Raw genomic sequence first — 20,583 nt, 5'->3', positions numbered from 1 at the left:
CTCCACACCCTCTCCAGCATTTATTGTTTGTAGATTTTTTGATGATGGCCATTCTGACCGGCGGGAGGTGATACCTCATTGTAGTTTTGATTTTCATTTCTCTAATGATTAGTGATGTTGAGCATCCTTTCATGTGTTTCTTGGCAATCTGTATATCTTCTCTGGAGAAATGTCTATTTAGGTCTTCTGCCCATTTTTGGACTGGGTTGTTTGTTTTTTAATATTGAGCTGCATGAGCTGCTTGTATATTTTGGAGATTAATCCTTTGTCAGTTGCTTCATTTGCAAATATTTTCTCCCATTCTGAGGGCTGTCTTTTCGGCTTGTTTATGGTTTCCTTTGCTGTGCAAAAGCTTTTAAGTTTCATTAGATCCCATTTGTTTATTTTTGTTTTTATTTCCATTTCTCTAGGAGGTGGGTCAAAAAGGATCTTGCTGTGATTAATGTCTTAGAGTGTTCTGCCTATGTTTTCCTCTAAGAGTTTGATGGTGTCTGCCCTTACATTTAGGTCTTTAATCCATTTCAAGTTTATTTTTATGTATGGTGTTAGGGAGTGTTCTAATTTCATTCTTTTACATGTAGCTGTCCAGTTTTCCCAGCACCACTTATTGAAGAGACTGTCTTTTCTCCATTGTATATTCTTGCCTCCTTTATCAAAGATAAGGTGACCATATGTGTGTGGGTTTATCTCTGGGCTTTCTATCCTGTTCCATTGATCTATATTTCTGTTTTTGTGCCAGTACCATACTGTCTTGATTACTGTAGCTTTGTAGTATAGTCTGAAGTCAGGGAGCCTGATTCCTCCAGCTCCGTTTTTCTTTCTCAAGATCGCTTTGGCTATTCGGGGTCTTTTGTGTTTCCATACAAATTGTGAAATTTTTTGTTCTAGTTCTGTGAAAAATGCCATTGTAGTTTGATAGGGATTGCATTGAATCTGTAGATTGCTTTGGGTAATATAGTCATTTTCACAATGTTGATTCTTCCAATCCAAGAACATGGTATATCTCTCCATCTGTTTGTATCATCTTTAATTTCTTTCATCAGTGTCTTAGAATTTTCTGCATACAGGTCTTTTGTCTCCTTAGGTAGGTTTATTCCTAGGTATTTTATTCTTTTTGTTGCAACGGTGAATGTGAGTGTTTCCTTAATTTCTCTTTCATATTTTTCATCATTAGTGTATAGGAATGCAAGAGATTTCTGTGCATTAATTTTGTATCCTGCTACTCTACCAAATTCATAGATTAGCTCTAGTAGTTTTCTGGTAGCATCTTTAGGATTCTCTGTGTATAGTATCATGTCATCTGCAAACAGTGACAGTTTTACTTCTTCTTTTCCAATTTGGATTCCTTTTATTTCTTTTTCTTCTCTAATTGCTGTGGCTAAACCTTCCAAAACTATGAAGAATAATAGTGGTGAGAGTGGGCAACCTTGTCTTGTTCCTGATCTTAGTGGAAATGGTTTCAGTTTTTCACCATTGAGAACGATGTTGGCTGTGGGTTTGTCATATATGGCCTTTATTATGTTGAGGTAAGTTCCCTCTATGCCTACTTTCTGGAGAGTTTTTATCATAAATCGGTGTTGAATTTTGTCAAAAGCTATTTCTGCATCTATTGAGATGATCATATGGTTTTTATCCTTCAATTTGTTAATATGGTATGTGACATCGATTGATTTGCGTATATTGAAGAATCCTTGCATTCCTGGGATAAACCCCACTTGATCATGGTGTATGATCCTTTTAATGTGCTGTTGGATTCTGTTTGCTAGTATTTTGTTGAGGATTTTTGCATCTATGTTCATCAGTGATATTGGCCTGTAGTTTTCTTTTTTTGTGACATCTTCGTCTGGTTTTGGTGTCAGGGTGATGGTGGCCTCGTGGAATGAGTTTGGGAGCGTCCCTCCCTCTGCTATATTTTGGAAGAGTTTGAGAAGGATAGGTGTTAACTCTTCTTTAAATGTTTGATGGAATTTGCCTGTGAAGCCATCTGGTCCTGGGCTTTTGTTTGTTGGAAGATTTTTAATCACAGTTTCAATTTCAGTGCTTGTGGTTGGTCTGTTTATATTTTCTGTGTCTTCCTCATTCAGTCTTGGAAGGTTGTGCTTTTCTAAGAATTTGTGTGTTTCTTCCAGGTTGTCCATTTTATTGGCATATAGTTGCTTGTAGTAATCTCTCATGATCCTCTGTATTTCTGCAGTGTCAGTTGTTACTTCTCCTCTTTCATTTCTAATTCTGTTGATTTGAGTCTTCTCTCTTTTTTTCTTGATGAGTCTGGCTAATGGTTTGTCAATTTTGTTTATCTTCTCAAAGAACCAGCTTTTAGTTTTATTGATCTTTGCTATCATTTCCTTCATTTCTTTTTCATTTATTTCTGATCTGATCTTTATGATTTCTTTCCTTCTGCTAACTTTGGGGTTTTGTTCTTCTTTTTCTAACTGGTTTAGGTGTAAGGTTAGGTTGTTTATTTGAAATTTTTCTTGTTTCTTGAGGTAGGAGTTTAGTGATATTAAGTTCCCTCTTAGAACTGCTTTTGCTGAATCCCATAGGTTTGGGGCCATCGTGTTTTCATTGTCATTTGTTTCTAGGTATTTTTTGATTTCCTCTTTGATTTCTTCAGTGATTTCTTGGTTATTCAGTAGCGTATTGTTTAGCCTCCAATTGTTTGTAATTTTTACGGTTTTTTTTCCTGTAATTGATATCTAGTCTCATAGCGTTGTGGTCAGAAAAGATACTTGATATGATTTCAATCTTCTTAAATTTACCAAGGCTTGATTTCTGACCCAAGATATGATCTATCCTGGAGAATGTTCCATGAGCACTTGAGAAGAAAGTGTATTCTGTTGTTTTTGGATGGGATGTCCTATAAATAAAGTGCATCTTGTTTAATGTATCATTTAAAGCTTGTGTTTTCTTATTTATTTTCATTTTAGTTGATCTGTCCATTGGTGAAAGTAGGGTGTTAAAGTCCCCTACTATTATTGTGTTACTGTCGATTTCCCCTTTTATGGCTGTTAGCATTTGCCTTATGTATTGATGTGCTCCTATGTTGGGTGCATAAATATTTACAATTGTTATATCTTCTTCTTGGATTGATACCTTGATCATTTTGTAGTGTCCTTCTTTGTCTCTTGTAATAGGCTTTATTGTACAGTCTATTTTGTCTGATATGAGAATTGCTACTCCAGCTTTCTTTTGATTTCCATTTGCATGGAATATCTTTTTCCATCCCCTCACTTTCAGTCTGTATGTGTCCCTAGGTCTGAAGTGGGTCTCTTGTAGACAGCATATATACGGGTCTTGTTTTTGTATCCATTCAGCCAGTCTGTGTCTTTTGGTGGGAGCATTTAATCCATTTACATTTAAGGTAATTATTGATATGTATGTTCCTATTACCATTTTCTTAATTGTTTTGGGTTTGTTATTGTAGGTCTTTTCCTTCTCTTTTGTTTCCTGCCTAGAGAATTTCCTTTAGCATTTGTTGTAAAGCTGGTTTGGTGGTGCTGAATTCTCTTAGCTTTTGCTTGTCTGTAAAGGTTTTAATTTTTCTGTCAAGTTGAATGAGATCCTTGCTGGGTAGAGTAATCTTGGTTGTAGGTTTTTCCCTTTCATCACTTAAATATGTTCTGCCACTCCCTTCTGCAGAATTGCCATCCATTTAGATTTTTCTTTGCATCTTGGGTTTTAAGCTGAATTTTAAAAGGCTTCATTGTCACTTGCTCCTATGGTTTCAGGCCCTCTTATATCCACAAACGCCTGGAAATTAAAGGAAAAAATAAGTAGGTTACCTGTGGGGCGAAATCCAATGCAGACTCTGCAAAATCCAATATGTCTGAAAAATATGTTCCTTGAGCCTCTCAGTCCTAATGCCACTGGCTTCCTCCATCCCTGGTTGATAGTACATTATGTTCAGGGACTCATCAAAAATGCAGCCAGCCTGCAATTCAGACCCGCTTCCATGGAGGCGAGGTTCCCAGTGGGAGATGCCTTACAGAACTTAAGTTATCTCTTGACTAAGAATGGCTAGTTAGGAATGACAGCTCTAAGAAGGAAAATGCATGCTGAAGAAATACAGATGAGAAAGGGGCAAGAAGAAAAAGGGGGAAAAAAAGAAAAAAAACTCCTGAAAAAAAAACAACTTAAGTTTGCCCTGTAGAAATTCAACTGTGTGTGTATGTGTGTGTGTGTGCAGTAAAACATTTCAAAGCCCAGAAAATCAAAGCAGAGAAGGTGTTAGCCTACAGTGAGAGATGAGCACCCAGCTCCACTGCCTTGGTGCTGGGCAGGTGCTGGCTTGGGCTAAAGAAGGGGTGAGAATTAACTAGAGCTGCTTCTGAAAGCCTTCCTTGGAATTGCCTGTTTGGGCTTTTGTGGTTTTGTTATCCCTTCATTCTTGGTGTTCTTCCAGCTACCAGGCTCCTGCAAACTCAGGTCTTGAAAGCAAACCTGACTCTGTAAGTCTACAGGAAAATGAGCACAGCAGTGTTTGTCCCTTTGATTCGTGCTCTTTTCCCATGGATCTGTTTTTTTCCCACAACCCAAAGACTCATAACAGTTAATGAACAGCCCATAGTATAGAGAACATAAAATAGATTTCCCTCCTGAATCATCCTTGATTATGGTTTCTACAAACTCATTTGCGGATTGCTGGGTCCAGACCTTCCATTTGTGGGAGGGGCTGCTTATTTTCAAAGGCAAGTGCGAAGCTATTGATAAACTCAGAAGACTTTAGTTGATAAACAGCCCAATTTCAATATACTCAGCCTGAGAGTCTTCTCTTTGAAACTCATTATGTCCTTTAATATAATGCAACATTTAACCTGTCTTATATTTAGCTGTCTCTGTGGGTATTTGGCAAATTAAAATTTTCAACCAGTTTCAGCCTGAGCCATCAACATTAATTTTTTTTTTTCCAATTTTGGTTGGGTCACTGAAATAATTGCTGGAGCTTAGCAGATTAAGTCGGATTGATTTCCATGATCTATTACGTATCTACTACAATGTACAAGGTTGTGATTGGGGTGGAGAGACATCCTGTTTTACTGTCATTTGTTTTTCTGAGCAAGTTTAAAAAAAAATGCTTGAGGAAAGCCAAGAGTACTTATCAAAGGCATTGCATCTATGCATTAGAGAAACATCTTTAATTATTGGGGATGAGTTAAAGTAGTTTCCTTCTTAAAGGTGGAGATGCTCTGTGTAGACAGTTCATCACTGTAACACTGGGATCCTGCTTGTCCTTTAGTTTCAAGTTCTTTTCTTTAGAAACAGGATTCAGCGGAAGCAAAGTCCAGGGGAGTGTGGATCCTGTTGAAAACACTCTCTTCTTAAAACATTCCGTGTCCGTGGACAACCTAGGAGAACCTGCATCCTGTAAAACAAGCCCTTCGTTTACAGGCACACTCTTCTTAGAGGTTAATTCCCCTGACCTTCCTAAATCAAACTCATGCATAGGAGTAAACAGTGGGTAAGTGCTGGCCTGTCTACAGAGGAGCAGTATATATAACAGACTTTCATACCATCTGACATTTTTCAAACTTGAGAGAAGGATGATTGTGGAAGAGCCTCACTTGTGATGCTACCATGCAGCCAAGAGAAGAGAAATGAAAAGAAACTGAAAGCTGTCCCTGGGCACCACCAGACTCAGATTCCAGCTTCTTCTTCCCATGGCAAGCACAGATCATTAACACTGGTAACGTCTTCACTGAATCTGCTTGGTTAAAGTGACAAGTCTAATTTGTTACCGACAGACCGACGGCTGGGAGTATGTTTAGGATGCATCACTCTTGCTCCTGGACCCTTTGAGTTGCTGTGCGGAGTCTGTCAGGTAGGCCTGGTATTTGGTTAAAGACTATCTGTGATTTCATCCATCTCCCCAAAGGCCTCCCAGGGGAAAGACCTGCTGCTTCTGCTCCCTCCTTCTTTCTTCGGTTCCAGGAATAGCCTCTGCCAGCAAACCTGGAGGTGCTGTGATTTAAAATGCAGAACCCGGGGAGGGATTCCTTACGCAAGTAATTACCATTAATAATCAACAGCTCTCAGCCTGACAAATAATGGCAACAGATCTGGATCAGTGTAAACTTATTCTTTGAATCATATGGATGTAGCAATGATACTGGTTTTCATGAACTAGAAAACATATTTGGGGTCCCATTTTAATAAGCTTTAGAGTGATTTTAAGTTAAGCTACATAGAATTTAAAAACATGATGCAAATGGGGTCTCTGAGGAATGGAGATGAGTGAGCCTCATGAAGGAAAAGCTTAAATCATTACCTCTGACCTAATATTATAATAAAGTGAATTTTATGTGGAAGATGATGATAGTCTGATCCCAATGCCAACTAAATCCAGAGCAATGATTACGGATTTTAAATATGATATGAAATATTTAGACCCTACACTGAGCAGGCTTCCTCTATAAGGCAGATATTTAGCTTACGTAAGAAGCTACAGCAGAAAACGGATCAAGAGTAAACCAGCTATCTACCCACACACTACGTGCCTCACTTCTAGTTAGAATTAATGGTGCTGAGTCTTTGAAAGGCATTCATGGAATTTGAGAACTGGAAGTGAGTTCCCCAAAATGTCAAAGAAACAAATATTTGCTGTGATAGATATGGGTCACAATTTAAAGCAAAATTCATGTTTTTCTTTGACTTTACACTTATTGTCCTTCTAGTTTAATGTCATTGGTTTCCTGATTTAGTTTTAGAAGTTCAGTCTTTTAAAAGCATGTGCACCACGGGAATGGAATATAAACCAATAATAATCTAGCCCCTGCTAATACACCAGGCACTCTGCTAAATATTATACATACATGATCTCATTTAATCCTCTGAACCTATGATATATTTACATCTTTGCTTCAATTTTAGATAAGGAAACTGAAGTTCTAAAGATTTGGAATTTCAAGAATATGCCAATAAAACAAGTGTAAGATAGTGTAGGGAAATTATAGCCACGTAAAAGCAGAGTCCAGTGAAAGACTGAGACAGCCCTGATTTGGAGACAGATACAACAAGGTACTCATTATTCATTCTAAATATCAAGGACACAAAGAGAAATAAGAAATGGTCCCCATCATTGAGACCTGAGTATAATGGAACAGCTTGGGGGAGGGCATGTCCCCACAGGCGATAACCTCTGAGCTGGGTCAGGATTGTGGATGGGAACATGCCACGTCAATTCCAGGGAAGAAGCTAGACTAATAGGAGGGAATAGCTTAACACAGAGGGATGAAAAAGAGCCTGTTGTTTGTGCAATGGTGAGAAGCAGAGTGTGTCTGGAACACAGATGGCATCAGTTTGATGAAGGGGAGTGGTCAGGAAGGCAAGGGAGGGGTCTAAATTGTAGGAAATGAGGCTGGGAAGTTAGGTTGGAGCTAGACACTTAAGGAGTCTGGTATGTTGCTACATTGCTCACAATCCCCTCAGAATAGTGTGCCTTTAGCAATGCAGTCTTCACTTTCATCTTTGGGGTTGTCCAAACTGACTCTTCCTTTCATCCTTAAAAGGGTCCAGAAACCTTTTGCTTTTGTTGAGGGCAGAAGTTCACTGGTGGTGTAAGACCAAAGGATCGGTTAATATGTCAGTACTTCCCACACTGGAGAAATCACTTCTGGGCTTCAGGACCTTGGTTAGTATTCTTTTCTTACAGCTTTTTCTTCTCAGTTCTCTCTTGATGTCTAGGAGCATATACATATTGCCTCTAGGGCCACCACTGGCCTACACGGTGTCTGTGTACCTTGGCAAAAGCTGAACTTCCCCCGCTTTTCTCCTGCTACCGCTGACAGCCCCACTGATACCTGGTTTGGGAGACAGAGGTGCTATTGTACAAGGAATCCCCCTTCATCCAGGTAGACACTGTCACTTGCAGGGCACAAGTGAAGTGAAAGACTGTTTGAGACAGCCCTGATTTGGAGATAGATACAACAAGGCACTCATTATTCATTCTAAATATCAAGGACATAAAGAAAAATAAGAAATGGTCCCCATCATTGAGACCTGAGTTTAATGGAACAGCTTGGGGGAGGGCATTGGGTTAGTACTCTCTTCGCTCACAAGACATTGTCCCGCAGAACTCAAAATGCAGATGTGACCATACTTTGTAGCCCTAATCTCCAATTTCCATATAAGTAGCACAATTCGATGGATCGCACTGTTTCAGAATATAGCTAGCTTCTGCCACTGCAAGTTCTAGAATAGAGGCGAAATCATCCTCACCTCTTAGTAATATTGCAGGGAAGACTTCTGTGATGGGATAGATGGCCTCTCAGATCCTTCCAGACCCAGAAATTCTGCCCCTGCCTTATGACTGTTAACAGATGAGTGGCCTGTTACCATTGATTGAAGGCCTGCGAGTATGTGAAGCTGGGTGCGAACAGCTCTTGGAGCAGATGGAAAGAACAGGTTTCTTAACGGTAATTGGTCCCTTGGATATCAGTGCTCACTTTCTACCCCTTTTTTGGAGGTCAGTGTGCCAGTAAAGACTTTTCGGATGTGAATTACTTTGTAGTCTCATGTATTGAATTTCAGTTGAATATCTTCATCTCCTACCTTGTCTCCAAACACCAAACACGTAGAGGCAGAGGATTCTGAAGTCCAGATACGGCCCTGGATTTGCCATTCACTAATTGTGCGATTCTAAGTCAGTTACACTGCTTTTTGGGATCTCATATTGCACATCTGTAAAATAAAAATAATTGAGGAAAATGCCCCACGTTTCCAGTTCCTATTTCCGACCACACTGTGAGGATGGGCACCAGCCCCCTCCCCGCTTGTCACAGGTATTATCCTACAGAAGACCGGACCCGAGGCCACTCATAAACCCTCCTTCTTCCTCCTTGCCTGCTAGGAAAGCTAGCATGCTGGCGCTCTGACCATTTAGCCCTTTTCCCAGCAAGTGACACATCCAGCAGCAAAAAGGAAGTTCTGCCTTAAGAAGTTCTTTCAATTGTTCTTGCTTTGCTCTGATGTAAAACTAAAACTAAAAATCAGTTATAGACCTCTGGAGGTTTTAGTAGAGACTCATTTAAATCATTTGCTCCTACAACTGTTATACGTCAGTGTTCACACATTGCAAGCATTTCACACAGCAAGATGCGCCCCATCCAGTGGACTTTACTACAGAGGACTCCCATCACTCGTGCTGCTACACACTCAACACTGGCTCCACCACATATGCGTCTTTTTTAGCCCATTTTGCATGCTCAGTATTCCGCTACGGATGGTACACATCACTCCGGCTATGTCAGTTGATGCTTATTTTAGAGAATAAGTATAAATGTAGGTACACTATGTGGAGAGTGTATTTATATCCATGGGACACATTTCTGTGACTGTGCATATTAATTACAACATTATTCAAGTGGTTCTTGTAGAGATGGGGATATACACTGTATACAAGTCATTTGGGCGGAAAATATTTAGATAAACTAAAAGCAGAATCCTAGTAAATGCAACATTGACTCTTAAATTATTCTAGTATTTACTTTACTTTCTGATCTTTGTAGTGTTCAACACAAAAATAGTATTATAAATTGCTACGCAAGGGAAGTTAAACCAAAGGCACCTTCAGTTTGCATGGACAAGAATCGGCATTGACTTTCAACCTTGTGCTTTTGTAAGTGATGTAATAAGGGCAAGAGTGGGGCAAGAGGTGGCAAGTAGGTGCCAGTACTAGCTTCCTCTTCTCCACAGGGAAGCCTGGAGTCTGTATTGGATTCTGAGGGCATTAGCTGCTCCAACATCCAGACGAGATGCTTTGACTCTTCTTTCTAATTTTTGCTTTGAATAATCACTGGGTGTCTAAATCCCATTAGAAATTTTCTGCTTTAATTGGGTGTCAAATTATTTGTGGAAAACAGGAAGCACACTATCTATAGGGTATAGAGGTCTGTTTGGGAGAAAAAGCAGAGCTGAGATTAGAACAATATATGCTAAATCAGAAGGTTTCGCTGCAAGATGTGGGATTTGGGGCAAATCACTGAGCTTTAATTTCCCCACTGGTAGAACTAGTAGAAGATGCTTAGAAAAAACGGAGCTAATATGTGCTGTAAGTCCTCCCCAGTGTTGTCTTTAAATTGAATGAGCTTCTGTTGGTGAAGAGACACTGTAATTCAAGAGTTGAAAGCAAGTTTTTTTGGTAAGAGTGGGAGAAAGGCTACAATCCCAGAGGGTCTGGAAGTTGAAAGTTTACCAGTACTGGAACTCAGTTACTGGACCTTGAAACCAAGAAGGGCAAAGAGGCTAATTTTATGGTTCCTTTACTCTGAACCTAGAGTTCTTTAAATTTTCCCTGATGGGAGGAGGATATGTCCTAGTGTCTACATGGAGCCGAAGCCTCCAGATGGGGTCAGGCCAAGGACTGAGCTGTCACTCTATAGCTTTAATCCTTGGGGAAGCATCCTAAGAATTTATTTTGGATTGGTTCCCATGAACGAAATACCTCAAGACATCAATAGGTATGAATTTAAGGGAGTTTGAAAAAATATTTGTACAATTCACAATGAAATAAAAATGCTACAAGCCCAGAAACAGTGACTATTCTGAATCATTCCTTTCATCAATGACTCAAACTCAATGCCTTTGAAAACTAACTCCAGTCAAGAGCACTTAAAACACTTTGTACTCAAGCTTCTTAAAATGAAGAATTAATCATTTCTGACTGCACTTTAAATAGAAAACAAGCTGGGCTAAGACAATTAGAAAGAATGGCGCTGAGCAGCTTGTGTTGCACCCATTCTTCCCAGATATGTAGTTAAAAATTACAAAATAATCATACCAAGATGTAAAATTAAAGTAAGAAAGTGCAATAAAGATCTAATTTCCCCCCATAGAGTTCTCATTTTATGATTTTCTTAGGAAATACCATTATTAAACCTAAGACCCTTCACACATCACGTTGGTGCTCCTGCTTTGCAGAGTGCCCTAAGCATATGTCTTCTCTGCCTGTTGGGAAACTCAGAACTGACTAACTCAGCGGGATATGTCCCAAGAGTAGTAGCATCTCTCTTGTACTCTCGACTGGGAGAAAGAATGAAGGCTCAGATTCAACAAACACTTGGGGCAAGAGAATGGAGGTGAACACTGAAAGAGGAAGCGGTTAATCAGGGACTGAATGTTGGTCTCCCCATTCCTCTGAGTAAGAAAAGCAAGGAGAGCTTCTCCGGAGTTCTGCAGCTACACAATCACTGAGCAGTACTTCATGAGGTAAGATCATAGCATTTCCTTCTGCAAAGACAGCGGCAATGAAAGAGCAGATGTATTTCTGCTCAGTTATTAAGTGTGAAGAGTCAGCAGCAAGTCTGAAGTGAACAAAATTGATAATATCCTTCTAGTCCTTCATGGAAACAAACACAAAGATAAAATCTGGCAGCCTGGCCTTTTGCCTCCCTTTTCGTTCTTGGCTGTGGCAGTAGGCTGGCTGGAAAAGACCTCCCAGCATGTGGTTCAGGGTGGAGTAGGCATACATCACTTTCATGTCTTATCTTCTAACTCCTTTCTTTAGTCTCAAAACCAAAAGTTACAAAGGTTTGTTATTGCTGGGATTCTAGGCAGTGAGTGGCCTTGGAGATTAATGGGAATAAGATTGTCCGTGAGGCATGAAAAGGGGATAGGTCTAAAGAATAGAGACCAGAGTAAAAATACAAATTATAAAAAATAAAATAGGAAAGCACAGAAAAATAGTAGCTGAATAACCAAAGGGAAAGAAAAAGGAGGGAACCAGTTATAGGCTGAATTGTTTCCCCCAAAATTTATATGTTGAATCTCAACCCCTAGTGCCTTAGAATGTCACTGTATTTGGAGAAAGGGCACTTAAAGTGATGATTAAGGTAAAATGAGTCTGTGTGGATGGGCCCTAATCCAATATAGCTGGTATCCTTATAAGAATAAAAGATTAGGACACAGACTCACAAAATGGGAAGACCTTCTGAAGATACACAGAGAAGGCGCCCATCTACAGCCAAGTGAAGAGGCCTAAGAAGAAACCAAACCTGTTGACAGCGTGGTCTTGAATTTCTAGCCTCCAGGATTGAGAGAAAATAAGTTTCTGTTGTTCAAGCCACCCAGACTGTCAGAACCAGAAAATGAAAAATAAAATCCTCCAAGGATAAATAGAAAGAATAGAGGAAAGTTGCAGATAGCTAGAAATCCATAAGAAAATAAGATGGAAATAAATGAATATTAGGATGCAAGTAATAAAGGAGGGAGGAAAATGGGGGGGAATCAAAGGACATGGTGGCATTTCTTGCTGAATTTCTGGGGAAAAGAGGAAATGAGACCTGGAAGACTAATAGGCATAGAATAAACAAATACAACAAGAGAAAGCACACATCAGGTTTTATGTGTGCATGACTGAGGTAAAATTTGAATGATCAGTTGAACTTCCTCACTTTTTGAAACACCAACCACAGGGAAAGCCTTGCAGTTCTTTCCAGAAACTTAGATTATTTGGGGAAATAAATAGATGCATGGGATAATCTTGATTATATATAAGAAGAATTTCAAATAAGGAATAACAGTGGGGGAAATGCCATAAGATTCTTATTTCTAAAAGAACAGATTGATCCATAGGTTGAGCAGGTAATTAAGAATTCCGTTAACAATGTCGTTAATCAGATTCATTTTCTGGTCCTATTGGAGCTCTACAGAAGTGCTTCTGGTGGTTTGCTCAATAATATGTCACAGAAATGCCTGTGCAAGAATAAATGTGCAAGAATGCCTGATATGGAGAGGCTCAGAAGTCAAGTGCAGAGAAGTGGAAAAAATGTGCTACAGATTTTTTGCAGATGTTCTCAGATCAAATTATGGTGTTGAAAAATTGTATAGTATGTTCAGTAGAGCATCTGAGATGAAAGGACAGTTCAGTGGCTTTGTAATCTGGATAAAAAAAGAATCGTGGAGCCGTGCTTATGTAGGGTGTAATTCACAAGTTCAGAAGTGTCAATGTTGGAGGTGATGGCAAGGAAGCATTTGACTTTTTGAATAACTTTCACATAAATTTACATATAAAAACCTGGATAATATCAATAGATCTGCCTGATTCCTTATTTTCTATATCTATTGAGTAAGCACTTAGGTTTTGTATTTTGTCTATTTATCAACCAGTACATGTTCTATACACAGGAAATGCTGAAAACATTGAGTAGATGGAAGAAAATATCCTAAGAATCATAGAATTTCAGAGTGTGGAACAAAACTAGGCATCATTTAGCTTATGTCCTTTAATTTACATTCCCATAAAACTGAGGTTCTGAGATCTAAGTGATTTTTTTTTTAATGTAAGCCTGTATTTATTCACATGTAATATCATTTATTTTATGAATGGCAGCCTCTAGCCTAGATTTTACTTTCTTGAGCAGTTGACATCTAAGTGATTTGAACAAAGTCAGCTGGAGACAATGGTGGATCAAGAGTAGGACACAAATTGTGCAACTCCCAGGTTTCTGGACTTTTGAGATCTTTGAAAAAAGATGCTAAATGTTCCAATGAACGTATTTGTTATTGTTTTGAAAAGAAAATAATCCTTTCGTAGACTATCCCTGATAAGAAGATATATTTAGATATAAATCTGGGACATTACAGGATATACCAAAAATGTTACAAGCCTTTATTTGGGGGGATATCATTCCCTCGCTTGTTCAATAAATCCTTACTGAGCACCTACTATGGGCCAGGCACTGTGCTAGGAACTAGGGAAATGGCAGTGAGCAAAACAGTCAAAAGTCTCTGCCCTTATGGAATTCATATATTCATGTGGGGAGCACTAAAAACAAGAAAAATATATGGAACATCAGATGTAATAGCGCTGTTGAGAAGAATGAATTGGGAAGAGATAGAGAGTACAGGGGTAGGTTAAAATGATCTGATCAGATCAAGCCTCACAGAGAAAGTGATGTTTATGCAAAGGTTTGAAAGAGAAAAGTGAGGGTGAGCATTGCAGCTAAAACGAGCAGTTCTGTGGAGCTGCGGAGGTACTAGGGTTAGGGTTAGGGTTAGGGTTAGGGTTTTATCATTTCGGAGGCTAAATAATCAAGATCAGTGGCCAATATTTATTACATTAAGGAGGTGATAGGGGTAAATGCCACTTGACTTTTCACTGTGTAAGGTGAAAATATTCTCAGGGGCCAAATGACCTTTCAGACTATCCTGACATATACAATCTGGCCCGGCAAAGTGGGTACATTTCATGAGCTGGTTGGTTGAAGATGGTGAAAGGAAACCTTTGATGAATTCAGTCAATAACTGGTTTTCTTTCATGTCAGTTTTTATCTGTGGACACAGTAAGACTGTTTGGGTTAAGAAATCTAAATTGGGATACTACTTTCTGACAGAAGTATGATAGATTTATTCACTGTGTCACAGCCAGAAGCATAACCCTTCTGCGGAAATGAACAATTTAGCATTTCCAGGTCACAGAAGACCATGAAGATGATACGTCAGGCATGTTTAGTATAAATGAAAATCTTACCGAAGAGTGACATGTCAACAGGGCTTGAAATGACTCTTTTCCTTAAAAAGCAAACCTAAGAAATGGTCTTTCCCAAACATTAAATTTTTCTGCTATGGCAACCTTTACAACAACTTGATATGTGAAAAAAATTGAGAACCCAGTGCAGATACATATGAAAAGAAAACAAAAAGAGTCTCTTCTTTATATATATATACACTTACTTCTTGGTTCCTACACTTTAAAATGCATTAAAGTAAGATTCATTTTACACATGTAAAATTACGTCTCATTTACTAAATACGCAACTGTTGAAAATACTGAAGCTATCTTCACTATTGAGATGGTCCACACAAACCTATTAGAGGGGCTTCTCTGGTGGTCCAGTGTCTGGGACTCCGCACTTCCACTGCAGGGGGCGCGGGTTCGATCCCTGGTCGGCTGGCTGGTCAGGGAACTAGGATCCCTCAAGCCACGTGGCACGGCCAAAAACAAACAAACAAACAAAAACCTATTAGAGTTTTCTGGAACCCTTCACAGGCTACATACGGAAAGGGAACAGGTTAGACATAAATACTGAAGTCAAAATAAGGGGCAAAGCAGGGAGATGCGCAGCCGTAACAGATGGAAATGTTTTTGAGCACCTAAGGCATGAGAGCAGTGATTTGACAAAATACTCTACTTTTGGATATACCTGAAAGTTAGATCCACAACAAGACTGACACCAAGAAGTGGTTTTCTTTCAAATAACAATGCAGTAACCCAGCTTTGTAAGCATTTTCTCTACTTGCTTAAGAAAGAACTTCCATTTAAAACCCAGAGCTGTCTTGTGTAAAGCTCTAACATTAGACATAGGGATTCAAATCTTAACTCTCATACTTACATCTGTGACTTTGACCTCCCTGTCCATTTGTCCTCCTGTTTCCCTTTAGGATTGTTGTAAATTTAAATGACATAACACACAAAAGTGCTTTGAACAGCGTTTAGTACAGTGGAAAGACTCATGTATATTAGGTACCATTATTATGTTCCAGTGGTTCCTGGAATAGAAAAGTGGAAATTGGAAATACAGGACCAGACTCTAATTTGTTGCTTGATTCATCCTGGTGTGATGTAAAGCACAGGCTTTACAGTTAGACCTGGCTTCTAACCCCAGCTCCACCTCTTAGTAGACGGTGTGACACAGTAAATTCTTTATTTGCTTTCAGCTTCAGTTTCCTCATCTGTAAAGTAACACACCGATGCAGTCCTTACAGGGGTGTGAAAAAGTGACAAGGATTAAATGCCAATGCTCAGTAAGGAATGGCATTCCTCATATTTACCTTATGGATGTTTAATGTCATATCAGGTTTTTATTGTATATAGTTATGATATCAAGAATCAAATCATATCCTGTTTCATATTAAGATCTGTAAAATCTTTTTTTTTTTTTAAAGCATAAAAATAAAAAAAAAATACATGGGATTTCTTAGCAGCAAAGACCCTGGGAATAATCCAGTTCAATCTTTTTATTTTACAAGCAAATGAACTGAAACTAAGAATAGGCACGTGTGTTGTTTCTGAAGTTACATGGTTAGTTCGTAGCAGATCTAAGAGCACACGCCTGTGACTAGCAGACCAGAGCTGTTACAGGTTTCTCCCATAGGTACATTCCTAACAAGGCTTCTAACACATCGAAGCTTTATTGCAATTGCCTATCATTTAATCTAAATAGTGAAGATCTTTGTACTTTCAAATGCAAATATTTTCACACTTTGTTTCTTCCCCTCCTGTGGCTACAGATTTAAGAATATTAGATTTGCTTTAGGACAAATATTTTGGTTTTCAGGCAAATACTTTAATGATACATCTCCATGTGTCGCCTGCTAGGTTAGGGCGAGGATGTAGTAAGGGAGATATGAGAAAGGGTGTGATAGATTGTGAGCAGTGTCCATTTTCCCTTTGGCAGGAGAATTGAGGATCGGTGTCTCATTTATTATATGGCAAATACCATGAGATTTAAAAATATCTTGGAGTTAAGTACAATATAATCATCACTCTATTTCTGGAGCCAAGATGAGAGAATGGATTATAAATTGCAGCCCGAGGTATTTGCATTGAATACATGGATCTTGGCACTGAAATAGTCATGAGATGCAATAATATATTCAGTTCATCAACTGGCTATACAGTTTCTATAGCATCTCTTTGTTTATTTAAATAAGTCTGTGTCTGAGACCAATAACTTCTCAGTTCAATCAACTCAGTGAAAGAGAAAAAAAAAGACAAGACTAGTTTGCTTGATAATTCCCACCACCTCTCCTCACCCAGTAGACATTGGTATATTTCAGTCAAAATGAATGGGAATCAAAACTCCCGGTGTGGAGTGAACTGGAGGCGGAGCCGGGGGAGCTGCTCTCTAGCTCCCCCTGGCCCTCGGCCCACCTGCTCGAGGGGGAGGAGTTACCGCTGCTCTTCGGCATCAGAACTTACCGTGATGGCTGTGAAAGAAAATCCTCAGGAAGCCCTGGGGTCATGGCCCGGAAGCACCCCGTAGAAGGAGGGTTGTGTGGAGCCACCAGAGTGGTGGTGCCTCCCTCAGGACTTTAGGACCCTCCGTGGACCCTGAAATACTTTCATTCTCAGGACTCAGGGACTCAGCTGGGCCTGCTCCTAATGGTACCCGCTGCCTCACAGAGCACTCTAGTCCGAAGTACACACAGCCCCCAAATCCAGCCCACTGGTCAGATCCAAGCCACGGCCCTCCAAGGGGCCCAGGACCCCCTAGGGATGGAGAGGACCCTGATCAGCGTGAGGCATCTTCAGAAGAGTCAGGAGTGGACCAGGAACTCTCCAGAGAGAATGAGCCTGGGTACCAGGAGGATGGGAACCCTCCTTTTCTTTCCATTCCATCTGCTTGTAACTTCCAGGGAACCCCTGGAATCCCTGAAGGGCCTTGTTCTGAGGGAGGAGACAGCTCTTCTAGCAACTTTTGCCACCATTGTACCTCTCCAGCTTTGGGGGAAGACGCAGAATTGGAAGAGGAATATGATAAGGAGGAACCTCTTAAGTTTCCCAGTGGTTTTTCACGTGTGCCCAGTGGAAAGAAACCTGCACTCCGGAGACAACGGCACCGCGTTCCAGCCAGGGAGGGTACTCGGGAGGGTGGACACAGAGATCCCAGATCCCCTGGTCGACATCGGCTGGGTCGGAAACGGAGTCGGGCAGGTAAGCGCGGAGGACTGGGAGTGTGGGGGGAGAGGAACTGCGTCAGCGTGGACGGGCAGGCTTCCGGCGGCTGACGGAACTGCTGGTATTAGTGGGGCAGTACGTGGAAACTCGTGGCCATCTCATCCATGCACGCGGGCAGCTGAAAGGTAGCGATCTGGACCTTTTTTTGGGTCTGGGTGGGAGTCTGGGCAGGGCGGCTGGGGGGCGGGGCCCAGGTGATGTCCCGATTTCCGAGCCAAGGGCTTTGCTATGGGGCAGGGCTGTTCACCCGTTTCAGGCTACTGGGTGCTTTGCTGCTCCCGGCTCTGGCCCTTTTGTTGGGCTGTCTACAGTTGGGCTGGCGGTTTCTGGTGGGACTGAGTGACCGGTTAGGCCGGAGGGGTAAAGCCACCTGGCTCTTCTCTTGGCTGGCTTCTCCCACCTGGCAGCGGTGCCTGATTCTGCTGAGAGACAGCAGGCCGTGGCAGCAGCTGGTAAGAATAGTTCAGTGGGGTTGGCTGGAGTTGCCTTGGGTCAAGCAGAGGACCAATAGGCAGGGGAATGCACCTGTAGCTAGTGGTCGCTACTGCCAGCCTGAAGAGGAAGTGGCTCGACTGTTGACCATGGCTGGGGTTCCTGAGGATGAGCTAAACCCTTTTCATGTGTTGGGGGTTGGAGCCACAGCATCAGATGTTGAACTGAAGAAGTCCTATAGGCAGCTGGCAGTGATGGTTCATCCTGACAAAAATAATCATCCCCGGGCTGAGGAGGCCTTCCAGGTTCTGCGGGCAGCTTGGGACATTGTCAGGAACCCTGAAAGACGGAAGGAATATGAGATGAAGCGATGACAGAGAATGAGCTGAGCCGGTCAGTGAATGAGTTTCTGTCCAAGCTGCAGGACGACCTCAAAGAAGCAATGAATACTATGATGTGCGGCCGATGCCAGGGAAAGCATAGGAGGTTTGAAATGGACCGGGAACCTAGGAGTGCCAGATACTGTGCTGAGTGTAACAGGCTGCATCCTGCTGAGGAAGGAGACTTTTGGGCCGAGTCAAGCATGTTGGGCCTCAAGATCACCTACTTTGCACTGATGGAGATAAAGGTGTATGACATCACAGAGTGGGCTGGATGCCAGCGTGTGGGAATCTCCCCAGATACCCGCAGAGTCCCCTATCACATCTCATTTGGTTCACGGATGCCAGGCACCAGTGGGCGGCAGAGAGCTACCCCAGGTGCCCCTCCTGCTGACCTTCAGGATTTCTTGAGCCAGATCTTTCAAGTACCCCCAGGCCAGATGTCCAAAGGGAACTTCTTTGCAGCTCCTCAGCTGGGCCCGGGGACCACTGCAGCCTCCAAGCCCAATAGCACAGTACCCAAGGGAGAAGCCAAACCGAAGCCGCGGAAGAAAGTGAGGACGCCCTTCCAACGTTGACACCTCCCCTCTCTCCTCAAATCAATGTCAGGGAGTCAAAAGGGCTGTGTACAGCACAGGATGGAGTTTGATTTATTTTTAAATATTTAAAAAAGGGAAAATTTTAAGCTCAAATTGTTCACTCAGTACTTATAGGAAGCCCTGGAACCACTGTCCCTCCTCCACCGGCACCCAGGAACTGAATCTTTTCTTCTGACAATACCAAAGAAATAGGGGGTGAATAGAACAAAGAACCTAAGGGCCTGGACCTGGGCTGGACCATATCTCCCATAGTGGTGTGGGAACTGGGTATTTCCCTGGGGTCTGTATCCCTTTGTCTTGTCTTTTGCTTCTAAAGCAGATGACACTTTCCCCCCTCTTTTTAAACGTGTCTGTATTATTTCTTGACCCATTTCAGGAGGGAGCCCCCTCCTTTGCCCCAATATACTAGTAAAAAGACAGAACAAGAAAGCATGTAACCCTAATTATAGGAGATACGTAGAGTTCAGAGAGTGGGAACTCTCATCTTGTGGGTAATCACCCAACTTCATGCTTGTTGCTGCAGGGATGGCCAAAACTAATAATTTTTAAAAAACAGATTCACGCCCTCTGCCCTCGGGTGAGGGGGAAGGATAGAGGGGCTCCCGGCAGCCCCCTTATGAGCCAAGGGTTTGTATTTTTTTAAGTTTGTTCATATTTGTATGTACATATCTATTTAAAGCCAGGGGATTATCTTTCTATAAATACATAACTGGCAAAAAAAAAAAATTCCTGGTTTGAGTGTTAGTTAACTTATACTCTATGTCTTGGGAATCTGTATATCTTAGAGATTCACTAAAGAACTGTGTATTTGAACCAGTGGATTTTATAAAGCACAGTGAATACTCAAAGTACTAGTATATTTCCCTCATATTCTCAGTCTAACAATACAAAGATAAGTCATACATACCGCAATCATATGTTACTGAAAAAACTGTCTTATGTATACACTTAACAAAAACTTATTGAATGCTGATCATGTGTCAAATACTGTGTAATGTACTGTATTAAGTGACAGGTATATTTACAAATGTATTTTTATCAAAAGAGGGAGAAAAGAAAGAGCACGGAAGCATTATTCAGCTATTCAATTATTATAAAATATGTAAACAAATATTTGTCGTGAATTGGTTTTCCTCTGTCCTGCTTCAAGATAGGAAAAGAAATTGAGAGAAACTCTAAAAGAAGTTACTCCCAGCGTTCATGTTCTAGGTTCATAGGTAGGTTTATTTTACTCCTGATTATTAACTGGCATAAGGTGAATTAAACTTCTCTTAGATACCAGGAATAAACTTCTCATCAGAAAAATTTATCAAGCCATAGAATCGTTGTTTGTGGAAAACATTCGAAGTCCCATTTCTGGAGTCCTTTAAAGAGAAAAATGAACAAGGTGATGGTGCCTTATTGTAAATAACTTAGGCTCTGACTTTGCCCAGCTTTTTGTTGTATAAAGAGCCTAGTGCATTTTGGGGCCTTAATAAATTTTGAATTATAAGTAACA

General features: G+C 40.8%; 1 protein-coding gene across 1 annotated transcript; it reads left to right on the top strand.

The window, feature by feature from the left end:
- Positions 1 to 16,957: 16,957 nt before the first annotated feature.
- Positions 16,958 to 19,064, top strand: LOC133081318 (dnaJ homolog subfamily C member 14-like). The gene is given in 5 exon segments (XM_061177407.1): positions 16,958 to 16,994; positions 16,997 to 17,677; positions 17,680 to 17,822; positions 17,824 to 18,472; positions 18,475 to 19,064. Coding segments are annotated over 5 exon segments (2,100 nt in total).
- Positions 19,065 to 20,583: the final 1,519 nt, after the last annotated feature.

Source organism: Eubalaena glacialis, chromosome 20, assembly GCF_028564815.1.
Source record: "Eubalaena glacialis isolate mEubGla1 chromosome 20, mEubGla1.1.hap2.+ XY, whole genome shotgun sequence".
Classification (NCBI taxonomy): domain Eukaryota; kingdom Metazoa; phylum Chordata; class Mammalia; order Artiodactyla; family Balaenidae; genus Eubalaena; species Eubalaena glacialis.
Note: the sequence above shows the minus strand (reverse complement) of the source record. Positions and strands in the feature narration are given on the sequence as shown.